We start from the raw sequence: 21,995 nt of genomic DNA on the forward strand, positions 1-21,995 counted from the left end.
ATAAATAAAATTTACTCCTTATAAGTTATTTTCGATGAAAAATGTTTCTAAAGTAAAATTCTTTATTACGAAAGATGGCACCGATCGGATTCAATGGTTGTATACACGAATTTAATGCAGCAATGATAAACCATAAAAGCAAGTAGAGAAAATTAACTTTTCTTGAGCAACATCCAGAGAGTCTAATTAATCAAGAAGACCGGAAAAGTCATGTGATTACTGTTTAGTTTGAAATAGTAAAAACCATCATCATGAAGCGAGACAGAAACAGGAGGCATTAATGGGTTATTAGGTTTTATTCCATTAACTCGGCACAAGAATGTAAATTTTAATAGCAATGTTTATAAGTCGTTTAATCTTGAGATTATTGCAACCCATCAATGTGGATTAAGTTACGGTCTAACAATTCGAGAACGCACGTACATAAATACTGTTTTACAAAACGATGACGACGACTTTGACCTGCGTAAAATATCGCAAATAAATATCAAAGAGTGAAAGCCATATTTCCCAAGAATTTTTCAATTTTAATTTTTTTTTTTTCTTTATCAACATTAGAAGATTGAGGCTCGCTCAAAGCTCAAATGATGGTTTTATCGATTAAATCTTAATCGAGAGTCGGACAATGTAATTAACAACGCTAATTTTCCATAATTAGTGCGAGTAATGAAGTTATTGCTGGGTTCGTGTCCTCGATTACACGGCATTTACATAAAATTGCAGGCGACAATCAACAACGACGATGCGGTCATATAGTCGCGTGAAAAAAGCACGAATAAAGCACCGTGGGTCGTTAGGGGTCATTAATCTAAGAGTTACAAGGCGACATGCGATAAATCGCAAAAGCTGCGTGACAATTACTGTGTTTAATATCAAAATTGTTGGTTGATTACGTAACGATTATTTCAAATGACGTTAATTTGATTACTCAATTTGCATGAGCAATGAAAATCACAGTGAATGTCGGATTTTTTTGAATAAATAATTTTTACAACTATTCAATAAAATTTTGTGTAAAAATATTTTTTTTTTTTTTTTGAAAACTTTTAATTATAGATTTTATACAAAAAATATTTTCAAATTCGTAAAAAATGCAATTCTTTTGCTAGTCGTTTAAAACATTATTGTTCTCCCTCTTTCTTTATATTTTTTGGCAGGGATGCTGAGCACCCTCTTGGCTCGTACAAAGAATTTAAAAGGATTTCCATTGAATATCGATGGCACTTGAGTTAAATGAAGAGGGAGGTTTGTACACTTTTATTGGACTATCGAAATATTTGCACTTCTAAAGATCCTTTCTAATATTAACTCTTTGAATTTCAACTTTATTCATATTTATACAAATTACTTAATTGAATAATACACACCAGTGGGAAATTTACGATATTATTAAGTTAAATAAATGAATAGTAAATTACATTTTCAAGAAAGTATATTTTGGTCAGAATATGAGAAAATAAGGGCATTAAAATAATTATTTCTGTAATAATAATTATTATTATTATTATAATCTGTAGATGTATGTACCAAATTAAATGCCATAGAAAATGTGTTCCAATTAGAAATGAAATTACATTTTATTTAATCGAGTAAACTTGTATTATACCTGGGCAATTCCACGTGAGATTTCAGTCGACCTCTTAAAATCGGCCAAAAATATTTTTTTTCTATTCTGTATTGAAAAAAAACAGATACGTATTTTTTTATTATTTTTTTGGAGGCCAAATTTTTGAGTTATGAATTTTCAAAATTTTCGCTTTTTAAATGTAGGTATATTTTTAATGTCAGATAACTAAAAAAATATTGCTTCTTTTCATTTTTTGACAATAGAAAAAAAGTTTTGTTTTTCTCTCTACTTTTGAATAATCATAACAATAAAAATTTTCTTTCATTTTTTATTAAAAAAATAAAAAAATTTTATAAACAAATTAATTTTTTTTAACTTTGGGTATGATAAATTTTTAATTTTCTTTTTTTAAAACATACCTGGAAATGATAAGAAGGTTTTGCAAAAAGTTTCAGAGTGGGCCTGACAAGTTTGATGGGTCCAAAAAAATAATTAAGCTGTCCGTGCAGGTCGCACGCACGTGGCACAATGGGATTTTTTTACAATTTATTATTAAAAATTGTCTAGAGCCTACAAATTTTATCGGATTTTGATTATTATTGAATTTTAAGGCTCTAAACAATTTTTAATAATAAATTGTAAAAAAATCCCATTGTGCCACGTGCGTGAGACCTGCACGGAGAGCTTAATTATTTTTTTGGACCCATCAAACTTGTCAGGCCCACTCTGAAACTTTTTGCAAAACCTTCTTATCATTTCCAGGTATGTTTTAAAAAAAGAAAATTAAAAATTTATCATACCCAAAGTTAAAAAAAATTAATTTGTTTATAAAATTTTTTTATTTTTTTAATAAAAAATGAAAAAAAAATTTTTTTGTTATGATTATTCAAAAGTAGAGAGAAAAACAAAACTTTTTTTCTCTTGTCAAAAAATGAAAAGAAGCAATATTTTTTTAGTTATCTGACATTAAAAATATACCTACATTTAAAAAGCGAAAATTTTGAAAATTCATAACTCAAAAATTTGGCCTCCAAAAAAATAATAAAAAAATACGTATCTGTTTTTTTTCAATACAGAATAGAAAAAAAATATTTTTGGCCGATTTTAAGAGGTCGACTGAAATCTCACGTAGAATTGCCCACCTATTTTACAATTTGACGTTATTTGTGTTATTTGCTTCAAAAATATACGCGTTTCAAGCGAAAGAGTGTGTGAGTGTGTTAAAAATGCATCTACTGTATTTGTAAATGCATGTAAGTGTAATTAATTACCTGTATTACTTAAAATTTTCTTCTAATTATACCTCAGATAATCTGACCTACTGATTGGCACTCTTCCCTATCATTTTTCCAATGTTAAAATGCGTTTAGTTTATCAGTAATGTTTAATCGATTATATAGGAAAGCTATAATTACATGTCGTATAATGATAATTGACCACTTTTGTAAAAGCGCCTTTTTAAATACCGTTACTATGTGACAGATTAAAAGGTTAAAAAATACATTCATTCTCTAAAGTTTTTTTAAAATTTATTTTAGCGTCCCATGCGTAATTGGTAATTAATTTTAATTATTAGTTTATGGGCTAGATTAAAAGTATAGGCACAGAGAAAAATTACCAATATTGACCAAACAATCTAATCGTATAGCTTCAATAAATAATCAAAATTTGCCTATTGTGGTAATATTTCACAATTTTTTGTAGAATTACCAAAAGTTTTGGGTACAAACGATTTTACCCAAATCCAAAATAATTAGAGAAATTAGGTAAGAAATGTGAGAGGAAAAACCAATATATTTTTTACAGTGTGATTTCTTGTGCGACTCAGAACTTCTGCGTAGCTGCATAGATATGGCGAAAAGGGATGAGGTAAAGATTTTAAGGTAGAAATTTTGCACGGATATAGTGGGGGATGAGAACTTGGTAAGAAACATCTGCGCCCTTAATTATTTTACAGATTTAGTAGATCGTTATGGCTTGTAAAATTACTACCAATTTCACGCCCCTAAACTTATTTTATCCTCGCGTTAGCTGCCTATCGGTTGCATCGGTTGTTGTGAATCCTTCGAAGGATATTGGGCATTCTTCGTGTTAAATTAATGGCACGTTGTTTATGAGCAACCTCGCACTGGACACGCAACAATTCCGTCGCGCATTCCCATAAGTGCTCTTTCGTACATCCATCGCTCGTCTCTTCTTCCAATTCAATCACTACTGATTCATATATTGGAACCGCACTGTCCTTAAACTCGCCTGCTCGCCGCTTGCTCGCCGCGCGCAGGAAGTAATCATATATTTATGAATATAAATAAAAACCAGAAGCGGCAATGTAACAAATTCTTTCCAATAACGGAATTGAATGCTAATGAAGAGAGCCTAGATGGGAGGAATGTTATTTGATATTGTCTTAAAAATGAAAATCGATAGAATATCCAAGGGGAAAATCTTGGTAAAACGACACGCGACTACCGGATGCCAGGGTTGATGGCGCGTCGAGGTAGGAATCACTGTAATTTAATAAATTGCGATAGCTGCTGCCGTCCCGGGGCAAATTGTAGCATAATCATTCATTAGTAGGTCGTGACTCGGAGTTGGCGTGGAAGTGAAGTTTGTAGTAGTGCTGAATACCCGACGGCTCATACCAACCAGTAAAAGTCGAAGGATTCACTTGCTAGAATAAAATAACAAATCGATCATTTTTTACCCATCGATTCAAGAGAATTTTTTTGTCAATACCCTCTCTCTCTCTCTCTCTCTCTCTGGCATTTTTCTCCGAAAATTTTTCTCAATTATATGAAAATTTTATGATTTATCTCTATTAAATTCTTGATTGAGTGTTAAGTGATCTTTATTGCATCCTTGATAAGGATCCAAAACACTTAATAGTTCCCTGCTGCATCGCATAATTTTTATTTCTCAATAACAATATTGCTTACAATATCATTTTTTTCTTTTGAGAAGAAAAACATTAGATATTCCCGTTTCTTAATATTTTTGTAGAAAATTCTCAATTTTCATAAGGAAATAATTTGCATTGATTTTATTTCTTAATTTCAATTGTTTTAATAAAATTCAAAGTTGTTTAAAAAATGTTTCATTGAAAAAATGTTCTGTTAAATTTATTTACGAATATCTTTAATTGCAAAATTATTCGCAAAAATTAATTTCTTTTTATAAATATTTTAAATATTTAATTATTATTTTTCGATAGGAATTGAAATTCTTCAAAACATTCAAATTCAAAACTTTTTTAAATTAATCAACTTTAGAAATATTGTTATAAAACATGAAGATAACGATTACTCCGAGTCGAAGACTCGGAGTGATCGATTTCTTCATGTTTTATAATAAATTATAGAGGATCGAGTGTTAAAATCATTATTTTGTATTATAAGAATATTGTTACTGTAACTTCTTCAAAATTATTTTTCGATATTATTATCTAAAATTTAAACTAAAATTCATTTTCAAATCAATTTTTAATAGAATATTCTACGAGAATTGAATTATTCAAATACAAAAGTAAATTATTTATTGAATAATTGAATGTTTCTTATAATTTAATTCTTGTAAAGAAATTCAATAAAATTCTTTAGAATACTTACATTTTTCCAGGAATTTGATTAAAATTTGATTAAAAATAATTGAAATTTTGTGATGAGTTTTATTATTTCTGAAAATAATTGAGTTATTAAGAAGAAACTTATAAAAATTTTTGTAAATATTTCAATTCCTGATTCCTGTAAAATTTTTATTATTTATGGAAATAATTAATTTTTTTACTTATAGAGATAATAATTTGTAAATAATTGAAATTTCGCAAATATTTTATTCAAATTTTTGAAAATAATTGAATTCTGGAGAAAAATTTTATTATTTATAAAGATAATTGACATTTTAACCAAAATTAAAAAAATTTTTGAGAATAATTGAATTTTGGAGAAGAATTTCATTATTTAAAAAGTTAATTCCATTTTTGACAGTAATTTTATTAAAATATTTGAAAATAATTGAAATTTTAATCGATTTTTTTAAATTTTGGAAATTATTGAATTATTGCAAAGAATTTTATTATTTTTGAAAATAATTGAATTCTGGAGAAAAATTTTATTATTTATAAAGATAATTGACATTTTAACCAAAATTTAAAAAAATTTTAAGAATAATTGAATTTTGGAGAAAAATTTCATTATTTAAAAAGTTAATTGAATTTTTGGCAGTAATTTTATTAAAATATTTGAAATTAATTGAATTATTGCAAAGAATTTTATTATTTCTGAAAAATAATTGAATTATTGAGAAGAAACTTATAAAAAATTTGTAAATATTTAATTTTATGTGAAATTTTTATTATTATTTAAAATTTATTATTATTTAAAATTTTTGAAAATCTTAATTCTTATAGAAAAATTATAATGACTAAATATTTATTTAAAAAAGATAAAAAAAAGGTTAAAAAAGTAGTGTACTTCCAAAACATTTTTGCTAAAATTACCCCAAAAATTTTTTCTTTGCTCACAGTATGATGAAATGTGAAAGATTTCTTTCATATTTTCTATACAAAGTTTAAGTTTTACATAATGCTTGTTAATTTTATTAATTAGAAAATAGATACTTTTACCCAATTAATATGATTATATTTCCTTTCGAAAGGTAAAGTGGAATAATTTAAAATTCTAATCGCGGGAAAAAAAGGAATTGAAATATATATATTTTATGAGTTTGTCAGGAAAATAAATTTTTTCTAGAGACAAACTGACGTATTGTTCTTTAAATAAAAAAAAAAAATTGTAAATTGTAGAGATTTGAGCAAAATCAGATAGAAATTGATTATGTGTTAACAACGAAGAAAAATGTTATTGATTTTGAAGTTTGATCGCACGTCTCACAGATGCATTGAAGCGTGATATGAGTATATATATATATGCGAAATGCTCAACAATGCAAGACGATGTAAACTCGATTAACGACGAGGTGTAATAGCTTATTGTTATAGAGTGAGCATTATTTTAAAATAATACGCGGCACATGTTATTCATTCTGTCTCTAATTGATCCGAACGGCAAATGTACAGCCTTTACAGATATGCACAGATACAGACTATTCCCACGATTTCTCTATCCATTAACGTGATTGATTAATCGACTGCGTGCATGATTAAATGCGGATTAAAAATTTAGAATTCTTTTCTCAAAAATTGCATTTTTTTTCATTATCTTTTGGTACAGTTTTTGAATATGTTTTTTAGAAAAAAGTTCATTTGTATAATTTCTTGGAAATAATTAACAAAGATGATAAAGAATCTTAGGTTAATGAAACGTCGTTCTATGTCGCAACAAGGGAACCCTTATATGCCAGGCGGCGACATCCAAAGCGCGGCAAATGACTTATTAGTAAACTCACTCTCGGAGAGACCAGACCCTAATAAAAGGAAGCAACAAAAATCCAATAGTTATTATCTATCCGATTGCCTGTCTCGAATCTTTAATTGTCCACGATGCTTGAGTGTACACCTCAAATTTGATATTCTGACACAAAAAAAAATTCATTGTTACAAAAAAAAAAACCAATTTTTATTAATGAATTAGAAATACGTTTTCTTCATTTTTTGACTAGTCACCAATCTCACTTTAAATAGTTAATACCCACTTTTTAAGATGAACGCTCAAAGAAAATTGCTTATTAGTACAAGGTGGCAGGAGTTATGAAATAAGAAAGGCCTCTGAGAATGACAATTTGATAGATCGAGTTTTTTTTTGTTCTCAAGAGCGTCGTTAAAGAACCGGAGAATTGAGTTTTTTTTTTTGCTGGCTATAACCAAATAAGTAACACCTTCTGCGTTCACAAAAATTCTTTTGTCGTTCCATATAATTACAAAAATTATGCTACAAAAAAAAAATCGAATATTGCAAAAAAATTGAAGAATTTTTACTTCCTACTTGAAAGCTATTTTTAGAATGAACGGTATATATCTGAAATTATCTATGTGAACAAAAATTTTCAATTTCAATTTATCTTGAAAGATTATAAACACCCAATCACAATTATTTGTAATTTTGTCATTAGAAGAAAAATGCTGTTTATTTATTTTTTTTTCTTCTCTTCGATGGGCAAAACTTGTTAAGTTTAAAATTGACGGAGAAACTTGAGAAGAATTACACAGGAGTTATAATACTTGAGCACCTGCATTAAATGAACATCGTTGAGTGGACATTAGATGGCTCATTTCTCGGTATGAAATTTTTCTGTGACAAAAGTGCGATTCCGTTATGACGACCCGCTGCTCATAATTTCCACTCACATAACATACCGTACCGCAACTGTATTCATCTCGGACGACAAAAAAAAGTGAACCGCTCGTATAGTCATTAGGGCCTCTCTTGGTCACCAATCATCACTGATGGTGATCATTTGCTTTTCTACCTTTCTACTCCACCCAAATGCCCCCCCCCCCCTTCAGGTAGTAAAACGGGCATCTCAAAGTGTAAATATAATGTTACGTAATTTCAGCGTATAAATACATTTTTCACGTCAAGACACAGGCATATTAAAAAAATAAATAATTATATAGTTTTCAAATAATATTTAAATATTAAATTAAAAATAATATAAATGGATTAAAATGAAATATTGAAAATTAGTTTGAAATTTTGAATATTCAAAGCAATTGATTCAACGAATCAATTTTACCGAATGTCGAATTTACCAAAAAATTTTTTACCAAAGGAACGTTCCCCGAATTAATTTGCCCGAAAAATTTGTTACTGAATGATATTATACGCAAAAAAATTTCTACCGAACGCTTTTATACCGAAATAAATATTCTTACTGAATTCAAAATTTGTTATGAAAAAAATTTTTTTTTTTTCATAAAAAATTTAAGTAGAAAATTAAATATTAAATATTAAGGCAATTCTTTTCCTATGAGGAGTATTACTTTGTCTTATGTATAAGTGTAGTGTGCACTAACGAGTACACCAGTGACAGAAGTCGTTTAAACTATAGACGCCAACCTAACGTTATATAATTCACTTCTCGACGCTTTTTGTCGACGTTGACGAACGACTTCCAGCAGGCGCCTTCGTTCCTCGAAACGCAATAGCATTGTGACAAAACTGTAAATTGAATATCGATCAGTTAGCACGGTAAACGTGCCGTGTCGCTGGCCATTAAGGGCGTTACCAACTCACTTTTCGCTATCGTTTCATTTTCAGGTTAGGTACAACTTTTCGCTTCTCTACTTGCATTCAAATTTAACAATGCGTGTGAAAAACTATTTCGAGTGCATATATTTTTGTATTTCCTTCATAAGCGTATAACGCTTTCTCATAGACGCATCGTCTGATAAAATTAAATATTTTTTCTGCACACGTAATTTTAATTTAATAATTTGATAATTATTATTTAATAATTTGATAATTATTATTTAATAATTTGATAATTATTATTTAATAATTTGATAATTATTATTTAATAATTTGATAATTATTATTTAATAATTTAATAATTATATATTGTAGTAATAGTATGGAAGAATTAAAAAGCAATAGCTTTTAACAGCATCTAATGGTTATGTCTCACTTGTAAAGCCCTTTTCTACTTATTTGTAACTTCGAATATATACTTCAGGGCTCGAACCAGTGAAAGTATTTAAAAATTCAGACTTTACGGACCAAAAATGAAAAATTATGGACCGATTACTGACAAAAATATAACCAGTCCAAGTCAAATAAAAAAACATTTTACTTAAAACAATATTCAATTTTACAAATTTCAATTATTTGTAAATTCTCCAATTAAATATTTTTATATTAGAAAAAAAACTTCAAATAATATAAAAAAATTCAATTACACATTTTCAAAAAAATTCATTTCAAAATTCAATTATTTTTAGAAATTTATGCTATATTACTTTTAATAATCAATTATTATCAAAAATTTTAACTGAAATTCATTTTTAAATCAATTTTTATTAGAAAATTCTATAAAAATTCAATCATTGGGTATTTAAAAATTATTTATTGAACAATTAATTGTTTTTTAAAATTCAATTCTCATAGAGAATTTTATCAACATATTTTTAAATAATTAAATTCTTTCGACAACTTTTAATAAAATTTCTAAGAATAATTACATTTTCCGAGAAATTTGACTAAAATTGTACTAAAAATAATTGAAATTCTGCATTGAGTTTTATTATTTGTGAAAATAATTGAATTCCTAAGAAGAATTTTAGTATTTTTGAATATAATTAAATTTCTGCGAAGGATTTTATTACTTTTGAAAACAATTGAATTTCTGCAATAATTTGTAACTTTTCCAAAATTCAATTTTTTTTGTTGTTGTTTACTAAAAATTTTTTATAAATCCATTATTTTTAAAAAAATTTTTAAAAGCGTTTTAAGAATCTTCAAATTTATTTGTTTTTAACCGAAATTTATTTCATTAAATCAATTTTTATTGGAAAATTCGACGAAAATTCAATTATTTAAATACAAAAATAAATATTTTATTATATGAATATTTCTTGAAATTGAATTTTCATAAAGAATTTTATCAACATTAAATAATTATAGAAAGTGAATTTTTAAATAGTTGAATGCTCTTGACAAATTTTAATAAAATTTTTAAGAATAGTTTTCATTTTTCGAGTAATTTAATGAACATTGTATTAAAAATAGGTAATTGAAATTCTGCCAAGAATTTTATTAAAATTTTTGCAAATAATTGAATTTTGAAGAAAAATTTTTCTGCGAAGAATTATATTATTTTTGAAAATAATTGAATTCTTGAGACGGATTTTATTAAAATTTCTTTTTAAAATTAGAATTGAATTGAATTGAAATTTTATTGAAATACAAAACATGGAAAATAATTGAATTTTGACAAATTTTTGAAATTAATTAAATTTCTGTGAAGGATTTTACTAAAATTATTTTGAAAAAAAATTGAATTGTTACAAAGAATTTCATTAAAATTTTTGAAAATAATTTAATTTTTTGAAGAAATTTAATCAAAACTGTATTAAAAATAATACTTGAATTCTAATAAGTAAATTGTAGCAAAGGCTTTTAAATTAATTGAATTTCTTTCCTGAATTTTAATAAAATTTTTTTTAAATAATTACATTTTTCGAGAAATTCCATTAAAATTGTATTAAAAATAATTCAAAGTCTGCGATGAGTTTTATTGTGTATTTATAAAAATAATTGAATTACACAAAAGAATTGCATTATTTAGAAAAATAATTGAATCCCTGCAAAAAATTTATTAATTAGAAAAATAATTGAATTATAGTGCGAAAAAATTTATAAATAAATGCTAAATAATTGATTTTCTAAATGAAATTTTTATTATTTTATGAAAATAATTAAATGTTTGCGTAGAATTATATTAAAAATTTTTTTAAATGATTGGATTCTTTTTGGGAAATTTTATTAAAATAATAGATAAATTGAAAATTTTTGAAAATATATTGATATTTTTGCCAAGAATTTGATTAACATTTTTGAAAATAATTGAATTTTCGATAAGAATTTTATTATTTATAAAAATAATTGAAATTTTGATGGGGATTTTTTAAAAATTTTTACAATAATTTGTAATTTCTCTAAAATTCTCCAAATTATATCGTACAATTTACGAACTTTTTGCCTTTTTTTAATCAAATTATGGACTTTACGGACCTTTACAAGATTTACGGACATATTTCGAGCCCTGATAGAGTTGCTTTATTATAAAATTTATTCAAGCAAGAATTTTATGCTGATTTAACTCTCTATTGGACAAGAAAGAATTTATTATCCTAACCATTATGCAAAATTAATCTAAAAATATTAGCGGATACAGTTTTAATACATCGCACACTTCATTTAACAAAAATCACTCTGAATCAAATCAGACTGAAGTCTTCAATTTTTATCATAATTATGATGACAGAGTGACAAAATTTGTTAATTTTAAAATTGCAAGGAAAATTTATTTCCTAAGATTTTAATAAACTTTTTAAAAATTGAAAATTTTTGAGTATCATTATTCATTAGTTTGTTTTAAAAAAAAATTGCCATTAATTTCTAGCAAAACAGTAATGAGTTATTAATTTTTTTCTTAAATAATGCAAAAATTTTTTATTACAAAAAAAAGGTATAAATATTTAAAATTTTGAAAAACGGTTAAAAGTGTTTTTTTGGTTTGCTGTGAACTACAGATTTTCATAAATGTTTTGACTTTTCCAAAACTATAAAAAAAATGTATTCATGGTTGACGCGATTTGACTCTAAAGTCTAAACTGACTTGGTTTATTAAAAAAAAAAAAAAGACTCGTTCCTATAGTCCTTTGTCGCAGCTTTGCGAATACGTGTGGAATCCACGTTGCATTTAAAAAGGGGAAAAAGGGGATATATTTTTTATAAAGTGCCAAACCATTTCGAAATCTTTTTTCACGGTTGTTTAAACAGCTTCCAGTTGGTCTTCTCGCGCACGATGAGCGCGAAATAAAAAGCTCATTATGTTCAGGGGGGCCTTCGAAGTAAACCGCCCTCGTATATTACACCATTCACAGGGCCGCATAAAGCCGCAAAGTATCCGTAACGAATTTAATATTAAGGCATAAAGCGCTCTTACATCTTATTTTTATGAACTCAGCAAATAGAATTTTCAAAATCAATATATATTAGGTCAAAACCATTTTTCAAGGCAAATTTGCGCTTTGTAATCGTAATAAATTCTGTTCTCGGGTGAAAAAACGAAATATCTTAATTAAATGATGACGTATTAGAAAACATATTTCCGTATTTAAAAAAAGTATCGAAAAAAAGTAAGTAAATCGACACTTTTAATATTTTTAAGTTATGCTTATGAGGTTTGTCAAATTATGAGAGAAACTGTTCCAAATCGATTACTGCTAATTTACAGAATTTATAGAAAAGTTTCTACAAAACTATAAACATTTCAGTAGGGTAACATTTATAGTATCTTTAATGAATTTAAAGAAAAATAAATAAAATAATTACGTATTATAAAATTAATTCACTGTCAATTGCATTTTATTGAGTATTAAATTAATTTTGTCTTACCGAGCAAATAATTGGAGTCTGTCCATGCACTTTGCTGCTATTCAGAGATGACGCTTTAGATAATTTCGTAGGGTCTTGATGATTCCTCGACAATGTTGAACTCGTCAATGTGTAATTGGAATTTGACACCTGATTTGAGAGAGGAACGCTCACTGGGATTTCCGGACGTAAAAACCAGTTTGGCCACTGAAACACAAAAGAATTGTACTTCTTAATTAAAAATTAAATAATCAACGTATTTTTAAAAAATTGTAGATAGTAGAAACATTTAATGCATATCTTCTTTTTAGTTAAACATTTATTTCTTATTTCTTTAATAAATTTAAATTTATTTCTTTAATTGATTTGAATTTACATAACGTAATTCAAGTATAAAAATATTATCTAAAATAAATAATTCAATTTTTCTAACTAAATTCTGTGTTTGATTTGGTGGAGAAGTAAACTTTATGAAAATGAAAGCCGCCGATATTTGCGATAATCATTGTAAATTAGGAATTAACTTCACACAACCGGTGGTCTGCTCATAGTAACGGAAAATAATATTTATGTTTTTTATGACTTGAACGACCGTCCTGTTATCAAATATTTATATATAACTGAAAGAAAATCCACCAAATTCCAGAAACCTATTGAAATGTGTAGGATGCGAATCCTCGGTTTATTATTGTGGCGAGACGTTAATTTCAGCAAAGTGACAAGAGACACTCGCCAGACCACCTTCGACATTTTCTCCGTGTGGTCTGTATATGTATTAAATTTTCACTTATTTTTCTTCAATCGCAAGATCTTTCCAATTTACAAAAACAGGAAATCGAACTAATTTATGCTTTTTAGTCGAGCAAATATTTATACCTGAATTGAGTGTTTCTGCAATTGTATAAATAGACGAATTTTTCAAGATTTGCAAATTATTTGCAAATTATTTAAGAAGTCTGTGAGGATTTAGATGAAAAGTGTATATAAACATTGACAGAAAATTTGTTCCTTTTTTCTGAAATGAGAAGAAAAAGAAAAATTAAGAGCTGTATTTAATGGTTGGGACTAATATAAAAATTTATGTAATGCTTCCAAGAGAAACGCTTTGTATTTATTTTACGAAATGGTAATAATGCGGAGAAAATAATTTGAACATTGTTAAGATCAAAAACTCATTACGTTTCTTTGTGAAGGTCAATCTGGAGTCTTTTTTTTGCTATTACGGAACGCGGTGACAATAGACCACACACATGGCACTACAGCTTCTCTCCTCTTAGGGTCAAGACTTGATCATCTATCTTACGTTAAAGCGAGACTTATATTCAAGCCATGACACTAATGTTTCACTCTTTCTTGTCGCAAGTTTTTATCTCTGTACTCTTTCTCCATAAGAGTGTGATCCAACAGTTTCGAACATGAATTATTGTGACGTAAGTAATGTGTAGTATTCAAAACAGGAACAATAATAAAAAAAAAATCATTTAATCATTTACGACTATATACATGTAATATATAACTATTTTTAATTTTAAAATAATTTCTCATTTGAAGAAGTATTTTTTGTGAAATAATTTCAAAACAGCAAAAAAAGCAAACTGTGAAAAAGAAGAGAAAGAAGACAGTATTTCGTGTAAAAAGAAAAATGAAAGGCTGCAAAGGGATAATTAAAATTTCAGAGTTTCATGTATAAGTAAAATTGTATCCTTGTGTACCGCAAGTAAACTCTACAAGCAAATTAATCTAAACTAGCAACAATTCGCGCATTTATATTTTTTGCAATTCGAGCGGCTGACATCTCACTCACTTTTTTAAATAAAATTAGCAATTTTAAAAATTATAGAACGTGAAAATTTTTAATTCAATTTTTTTTTTTATAAAAATAAAATATGAATTGAAATATATATTTTTAATATTATTATAATTATAATAATCATATGCTCTGACAGGGAATTCAGGAAAAAGTCAGAAATTTTTATTAAAAGTACTAAAAAGAATTAAATTTTTAGAATTCATTAGAAAATTCTAAATTTTTTGTCTTTTTGTTTGACTCATAAACTATAAAATTACCATGAATTCTAATACAAAACCTTCAATTTCTAAGAAAAATTATTTGTTAAATAACTTATAAATCTTGAACAACTATCATGAAATAAAAAAATTATTTAATGAATAAACTTAAATATTTCAAAATTAATTTTCAATTTGAAAAGAGATGCGTTTACAATTTTCATAAATAAATGAACTTCAAACGGTTTTAAATTGAAATTTTATAAAATTTCAATGTTGAATGAATTTAATTAGAAATTTTAATGAATTTAGATTTTTGAAAAATTTTAATAATTCAAAATCTTCTGAAATCAGATAAATTTGTCAATAATATATATTTTTTAATTAATTATATAAAAATAATGGATTTATAAAAGAATTTTAGTTAAAAAAATACAAAAAAAATTGAATTTTAAAGAAGTTACAAATGATTGCTGAAAATAAATTATTATTCTTGTCAAAATTTCAATTATTTTCCAAAGTTTTTCTCATTTCAATGATTTTCAATATTTATTATTTTAAAAAAATTACCCAAAAGAATTAAATTATTTAAAAACACTTTTATCAAAATTCTACGCAAACATTTAATTATTTTCATAAATAATAAAAACTTCACATAAAATCAAATATTTACAAATTTTTTATAAGTTTCTTCTCAATAATTCAATTATTTTCAGAAATAATAAAATTCTTTGCAATAATTCAATTATTTCCAAAATTTAAAAAAATCGATTAAAATTTCAATTATTTTCAAATATTTTAATAAAATTAACTGTCAAAAATTCAATTATCTTTTTAAATAATGAAATACTTCTCCTTTCTAAAGTTAATTAATTTTAAAAAGGTTTAAATTTGAATGTTTTGAAGAATTTTAATTCCTATCAAAAAATAATAATTAAATATTTAAAACATTTATAAAAAGAAATTATTTTTTGCGAATAATTTTGCAATTGAAGATATTCGTAAATAAATTTAACAGAACATTTTTTCAATGAAACATTCTTTAAACAACTTTGAATTTTATTAAAACAATTGAAATTAAGAAATAGAATTGATGCAAATTATTTCCTTATGAAAATTGAAAATTTTCTACAAAAATATTAAGAAACGGGAATATCTAATGTTTTTTTTTCCCAAAAAGAAAAAAAATTAGTTTGTAAACAATATTGTTATTGAGAAATAAAAATTATGCTTAAAATTGGTATATTTCCTACTTCTTAATAAAAATTTTACTAACAATTAACAATTTTCTAGTATTTTTTATAAATAAAAAGGAGAATAATATGCACAATAATTTAGATCAGTCAAATTAAATTTGTTATAGAAAAAGCATATTGCAAACAAAATGGGTATATTTTTATTTGTATAATAATAATTATATAATATTAATTTTTTCTTTATATTTTGGTAAGTTTTTGCAAATCTTACAAAAACAAATTTGGTTATATTGTTATTAATTTATTATTTTATAAAATTTTTCTAAAAAGTTGATTAAATTTCCAAGTCACTTCTGTTTAGGAAACAAGAATATAATTTTAATTTTTGACAAATTTATAGATTTTTGAATTTAAAGTCGTTTCGATCAAAACCACTGGGGAATTAAAGGGTTAAAAAAAATTGCTATTTATACAATAAATATAATTCATAGAATTGAGGTATAGCTAAAGTATAGCTAAAAAGTATCTAAAGTATAACTAACTTTTTGCTCCCAAGAATATTTTCATTCTCTAATAGTTTTAAGTAGGTTATTTCCAAACAAGTGTAAACTATTGATTCATTATAATATCAGGTATAATTTTCTGCGATAGAATTAAAAATTTGAAACTTATTTTTCCTAAGAGATATATCATTAACCTGCACATGATTTAATTCTAGAGAAAGGACAGCGGTTAATCCGAGTAATTGCCGTAGGATTACACCGCGTAAAACTTGTCTTTTATTACACACAATGTTAATTAATACCGTCGACGAACGCCGCTGTGATTATTATCTTCGTCAATTTTAAGGATGAATTGAGCCTTGAAAATATCGATTTCGTTATATTGCAACAACCTTGCGCTGCTGACTTTATATACTATACTATATAGCCAAGTCTCAGTTTTCTGCGACCTCGCCTCGCCATCATTAAAGTTCCACGATGTTCGTCGTGTAATTGCGTATTCGGTACACATACGTCAAAGGCACAACGTACGGTGCGGAACCCTCTTGCATGTGTGCACGAATGGTCCGGCAACCCCGTGGAAAAGATAATGAATAAAATGGTAAATAACGATGTAGCTACACGCTCACGTGCCTCCGAGGGGTTACGCACGCCTCCCCACTCTGCAAACTGACCCCAGAGCCGACCGCTATTTTTTTCATCCCGCGAAGATTTATTTCAGATTGATAATTATTTATTTGAGTATGAATTTTAATTGGATTGCCTTTGCTTTGCTCTCATCCCTTAAATATACCATTGAGGGCTTATTCTTGAATAATTCTTCTATATCTAAAATAAAAAAAAACATTTACATCTATTATAATAATTTTTCTATATTTTTAATTTCTATTTTCGATTCTATTGTGTTATCTATTTTAAGAAACTTGAAGGGATAATTAATATCATGGGGTACGTTCAGAAACACCCATTATATCATAAACATTGTAAAGCAACTCTGTGAGGAATGAACATCTAAAGCGTCTAATTATAAATCACTCGATCATCGTGACCAGTTACTTTTCTCTACTTTCAATTTAAGTGCTTCTTATAAATGGATGTAGAGTTCCCACAGGAAGCAGGCGTTCCTTCATTTTGCAAATGACACTCTTCGAAAGCGCACCGAGTGCCGCTAAATGACAGGTTACACGCGTCTCAGGGTATTGACGACTTTGTACTTTTCTGTACGAATATCCATTTTCCTATAATCAGGAAAACTTGCAAACTTCAACAATCAACTTTATGAAATTACTGCAAAATTATCTTCTCTTAAGACAAAATTTATATAAAATAAGAAACGAATCATTTTACAATTAGTGATTTATTCGAAAACGCAAAAATTTCGCTCCTGTAATTAACTTCAAATGATTGAAGGATGTGGAATATATTTATGAATCCATAAGCTATTGAATATATCACAGAGGTCGAGGGTATGCGATGGGGAATTTACTTGAGATCGAACACAAGTCTGATTCGGTCGTAGGAAAAGGAGTACATGTGGTAGCGTGTCGCCGGTAAATTGATGCCTGTCGCAAAATTGCTCGATGTAAGTGTGATGTTTGGTAAAATGCATAATTATCACTCTCTGCTTTGATGGCGCGCTTGAAACACGGAATGGCACGTCATGGCGCGAATGCAATGTATGCGCGCATATACGTGTCCCTCCGCAACCAAGAAACTATTTTCCCATGTTCCCACGGAAGTCCAGGGCAAAGACTATTCAAAAAACCATGATAATAGCTAATTTATTTTTCACATTATTTCTCCATAATCGAGCTCTTACAATTGACACATAGCCTCGCACATAGCAGTTTTATTATACAAAATATTATTATTTTTGATCATCAAAATGTTTCAAGATGAAAATAATCTCTGAAATCAAGTAAACTCCGACTATTTAAAAATGAAATAATAACGAGCGATATGAGTATATTTTAAAAAATAAGCTCGACAGCGATGTACTTTCACTTAAGAACAATTTATATCCTGCGTGGCACGCATCGTGGTTACGATTACACTAATTGCGAAGGTAATGAAAAGGTCAGAGGTGCGAACGACAGCGATCTATCGATCAATCGGTGAAGAGAAAAAAAAAAAAAAAACTCTAATTGTACGCCGGGGGTGAGTGGTTTTCGTGTCGCGCCCCACCTCCCGTTTATCAGTATGTAATTAATGTTAATTATACATCTTACGATCGATCTGAGCTTAACTTACTGCCGAGGGGCCTTCCGTCAAACAAGCCATAAGCAGCGATTGTTATCGTTTATATTGAAAAATTATTATTACCATTTCATGTGAATATCGCGGTGCAGTTTATACAATAATACTCTTGTTTAATTTTTAAAAACTTGGAAATCATTTCCCATTGCACACCACCTTCTGGCATTTTTTATTTTTATTAGATAACCAAGCTATAACCAAGCTATCGCTATAATATTTTAGATTAAGGAAAATTTTTCCTAAAACTTGTTGTTATTTATAGTTTCTTTTGCGTCAACAGACTTTTTGGAAATATTCCCCAAAAATTTTTTTACATAGAGGGTTATGAATAAAACGAATGTAAAAAAATAAGAAGATAATATACAAAACGACTTACTCGGTTTATAAGTGAATAAAATTCTTATATTGACAGGGCATAATGGAAATAAATAGATATCAAACTCCACCCCAATGTTTCATCGCAGGATGAGAGCTCGTCGCGATATGTCAGTAAATACTTGAAAAATGTCAGGGCAACGATATAGGCGCACTGTTGTTCGGCAAATTAATTGCGAGTAGAAATTGTATATGCGAACAATACTATCAGTAATCTGGCGATGCCCCTCGGGTGAGTTCAGAGGACCACACACAATACGCATTAATTCTCCTATTACGGGCATTGTATGCCAAGTTTTGCGGGACATCGCGTTGTGGCATGTATTGGCATTGTGCGCGGTGACGCCCACGTAATGCACGTTATCGGGTATCACGGCGTCGCGACGCCATTGTAAGCCGGGATGGCGCTAACGAGCTGTCGTCAACCCTATCTTCTCACAATTCCGCTACAGGGGTCCACAATATTTGCCTTCCTCCTTCGATAACGCCCCACTTGCTTCCTATCGATCAGCGCATTTTCCCGCAGCTTGTAATTTCATATATTCTCACGTTCGACGCTTCAACAGGCAGAAAAATAGATGTTTACTCTTTAGACTTTGCGTATATGTTGGCCGTGCCTGCATGCGCTTTGTTTATAAGTTACAAAACATGAGACATTCGATACGAAGAGTTAATGTCTAAGATGTAACTATTTGTCTGAGATAATACCATTCAGTGTTTAATATCTGATATATTATGATTCATTGTCTGTAATATTCCATTAATTAATTCTTTGCCAGATACAAGAAAGAGCCTTTCGCAAAAAAACGCCCCCGGCAGTCTTTCATTGAGGCAATATGTATCGATGAATTTTTCCAAATTGTTTCTGTTGAAAACTAATGTTTTCTAAATGTTGTGTTCTGCCGAGTTTTCACCAGTTATCTGTAAGCAAGGAACCGTTCTTTTATTACCCTCTGGATTCAGGTTTGATTTGTAATTTAGTCTGTAAGAAAACTCATGTTTCTTATTACAGATCTAATTGTCATGAAGACTTTTATATTCAAATAAACATATTTATTAAACAGGGTTTATCTGTGGAAATAACCCAGAGCACAAGTATGTTTTCGATAATTTCTACAAATTAAAAAATGCCTGTAATGTCTCTGCATTATATAAACATTGCACTATAATGTATATTCAGTGAATAACAAAAGGGAAATTATCGAATTATGCGTATTGACCGACCCAGCCAATTAAAGTGCCAAACACGTCCTAATTAACTCCTCAATTACTCAGTTCCCCTCTGATTTCGGGCAAACAAAGAAGCAGGGTCACAGAGCGAGACACTCTCAGAGTTACTTGGCGTGGTCTGGGTACACATTATAATTGCGCATATTAAAATGGCGTCATGGTTCTGGGAGTGAGCCATCCAACCAGCCATCTTTAATCAATAATGGAGCATCAGGGACCATGACAACAGATACCCTTTCCCGGGTTGCCGTCTCACGGACCCCCGGGCAAGGGTTGTCCGCTTGCTTGCCAGGTTTGAATACCCCCTTTTACCCCCCTTCTCCATTGGCTCCGGTTACATCCGCAACGACTCAACTCTATCCCCCGAATCTACCTAACGAAATCCCATCTCGTTCCAGATTCCTGGACCTTACTGCTAGCAGAGATATTTCTCTCATCTTGACAGAGGAGAATGGAAATAGAGACGGATGAGATTTAACAGATGGACACAAACTGCGAATGTTATATATTACTTGCTTTAAGATAATAGCGTTGACTGTTTTAAACATACTAGTATCTTGAAAAGAATGTAAGAAATGAAACTTTGTCAGAAAATAAAATTATTTTCGAATGTAATCAATGCAATCAATCGAGGGGTTGTAAAATTATCAGCTATTCAAAAAGTGTTCTTAGCTCGAGAACCACAGGCTGAACTTTTCTCTAAATCAAGTTTGGACAACTGCTACAATAATTTTAACTTAAAGTACTGTAGACAATGCCACTAACCCTCCAACAAGAAGCAATTCAGCACGTGCGATAATCGCACGCGTATTCCTGCACGCGATCAGAGAAAGATAAACACCGACTGATATAACGAAAGAAGCAAATTATATTCTGTGATTGTCTTAAGGACCTTTCCAAGCAATGTTAATGTCTTAAGAAGTCGCATTAAATTCTGCGTCTAAACACATACAGAACCGAAATAATTACTTAAACTAAATTTAGGTACTTCTATTATGAATTTTGAGTGTGAATTTTACCTCTAACTTTGACTGGATGATCGTTCAGTCAAGCATTCAATTAAAAAGAATATTTTTGATTTACTGCTTTTGCTTAGACTATATATGAAATTCCAGTCAAAAATTAATATCTGGGTCATCCAAATTAATTTAATTCACAATTCATAAAAAGTAACCTCAGTCGATAATCAGCAGAAGATGAAAAATTATTTTTTTAACGAACTTTATCTTCTGTTTACTAACAATTCAACAAATTTTTTAATGGTCCTAAACTATTACTAGAACAATTCCAATTAATATCTGGGTCATCAAAATTAATTTAATTTACAATTCATAAAAAGTAACCTCAGCCGATAATCAGCAGAAGATGAAAAATTATTTTTTGAGCGAACTTTATCTTCTGTTTACTAACAATTGTTAGTCAACAAATTTTTTACTGGTCCTAATCTATTACCAGAACAATTCCAATTAAGCGTAGTTTATTGTTCGTTAACCACAGATTTAATTGTTTTGTTTATATGTTCCTTAATTCTTTTTTTCCAAACTACGTTTTGATTCACCGATGTAAGTGGCAGAACAATTATTACAACTAAATTTGTAAACGATACCAGTTTGGTTCCATTTGTTTGTTGCATCCCTTCCTAGTTTTACAACAGAAGTCAAAGACTTATTAACCGTTCCATTTGTTTGTTTCACCTTTTCCTAGTTTTACAACAGAAGTTAAAGATCTTTAAGAATATTATGAATAGAGTCATGTGACAATAAAATAGCTCTATCTAATAAATTATAAACAATATTTATTTTTTGTT

The 21,995-nt window shown here is 28.2% G+C and overlaps 1 protein-coding gene across 2 annotated transcripts in view; it reads right to left on the reverse strand.

The window, feature by feature from the left end:
• The window catches only part of LOC122509142, a 383,804-nt gene that overhangs the window by 347,586 nt on the left and 14,223 nt on the right, over positions 1–21,995 (reverse strand). For both annotated transcript variants that reach the window (XM_043622954.1, XM_043622955.1), the window contains exon 2: positions 12,643–12,828. In XM_043622954.1, the coding sequence (XP_043478889.1) occupies positions 12,643–12,828 (186 nt within the window). The remainder of the gene's footprint in view (positions 1–12,642; positions 12,829–21,995) is intronic.

This window comes from Leptopilina heterotoma, unplaced genomic scaffold (genome assembly GCF_015476425.1).
Source record: "Leptopilina heterotoma isolate Lh14 unplaced genomic scaffold, ASM1547642v1 Lhet_6, whole genome shotgun sequence".
Classification (NCBI taxonomy): Eukaryota; Metazoa; Arthropoda; class Insecta; order Hymenoptera; family Figitidae; genus Leptopilina; species Leptopilina heterotoma.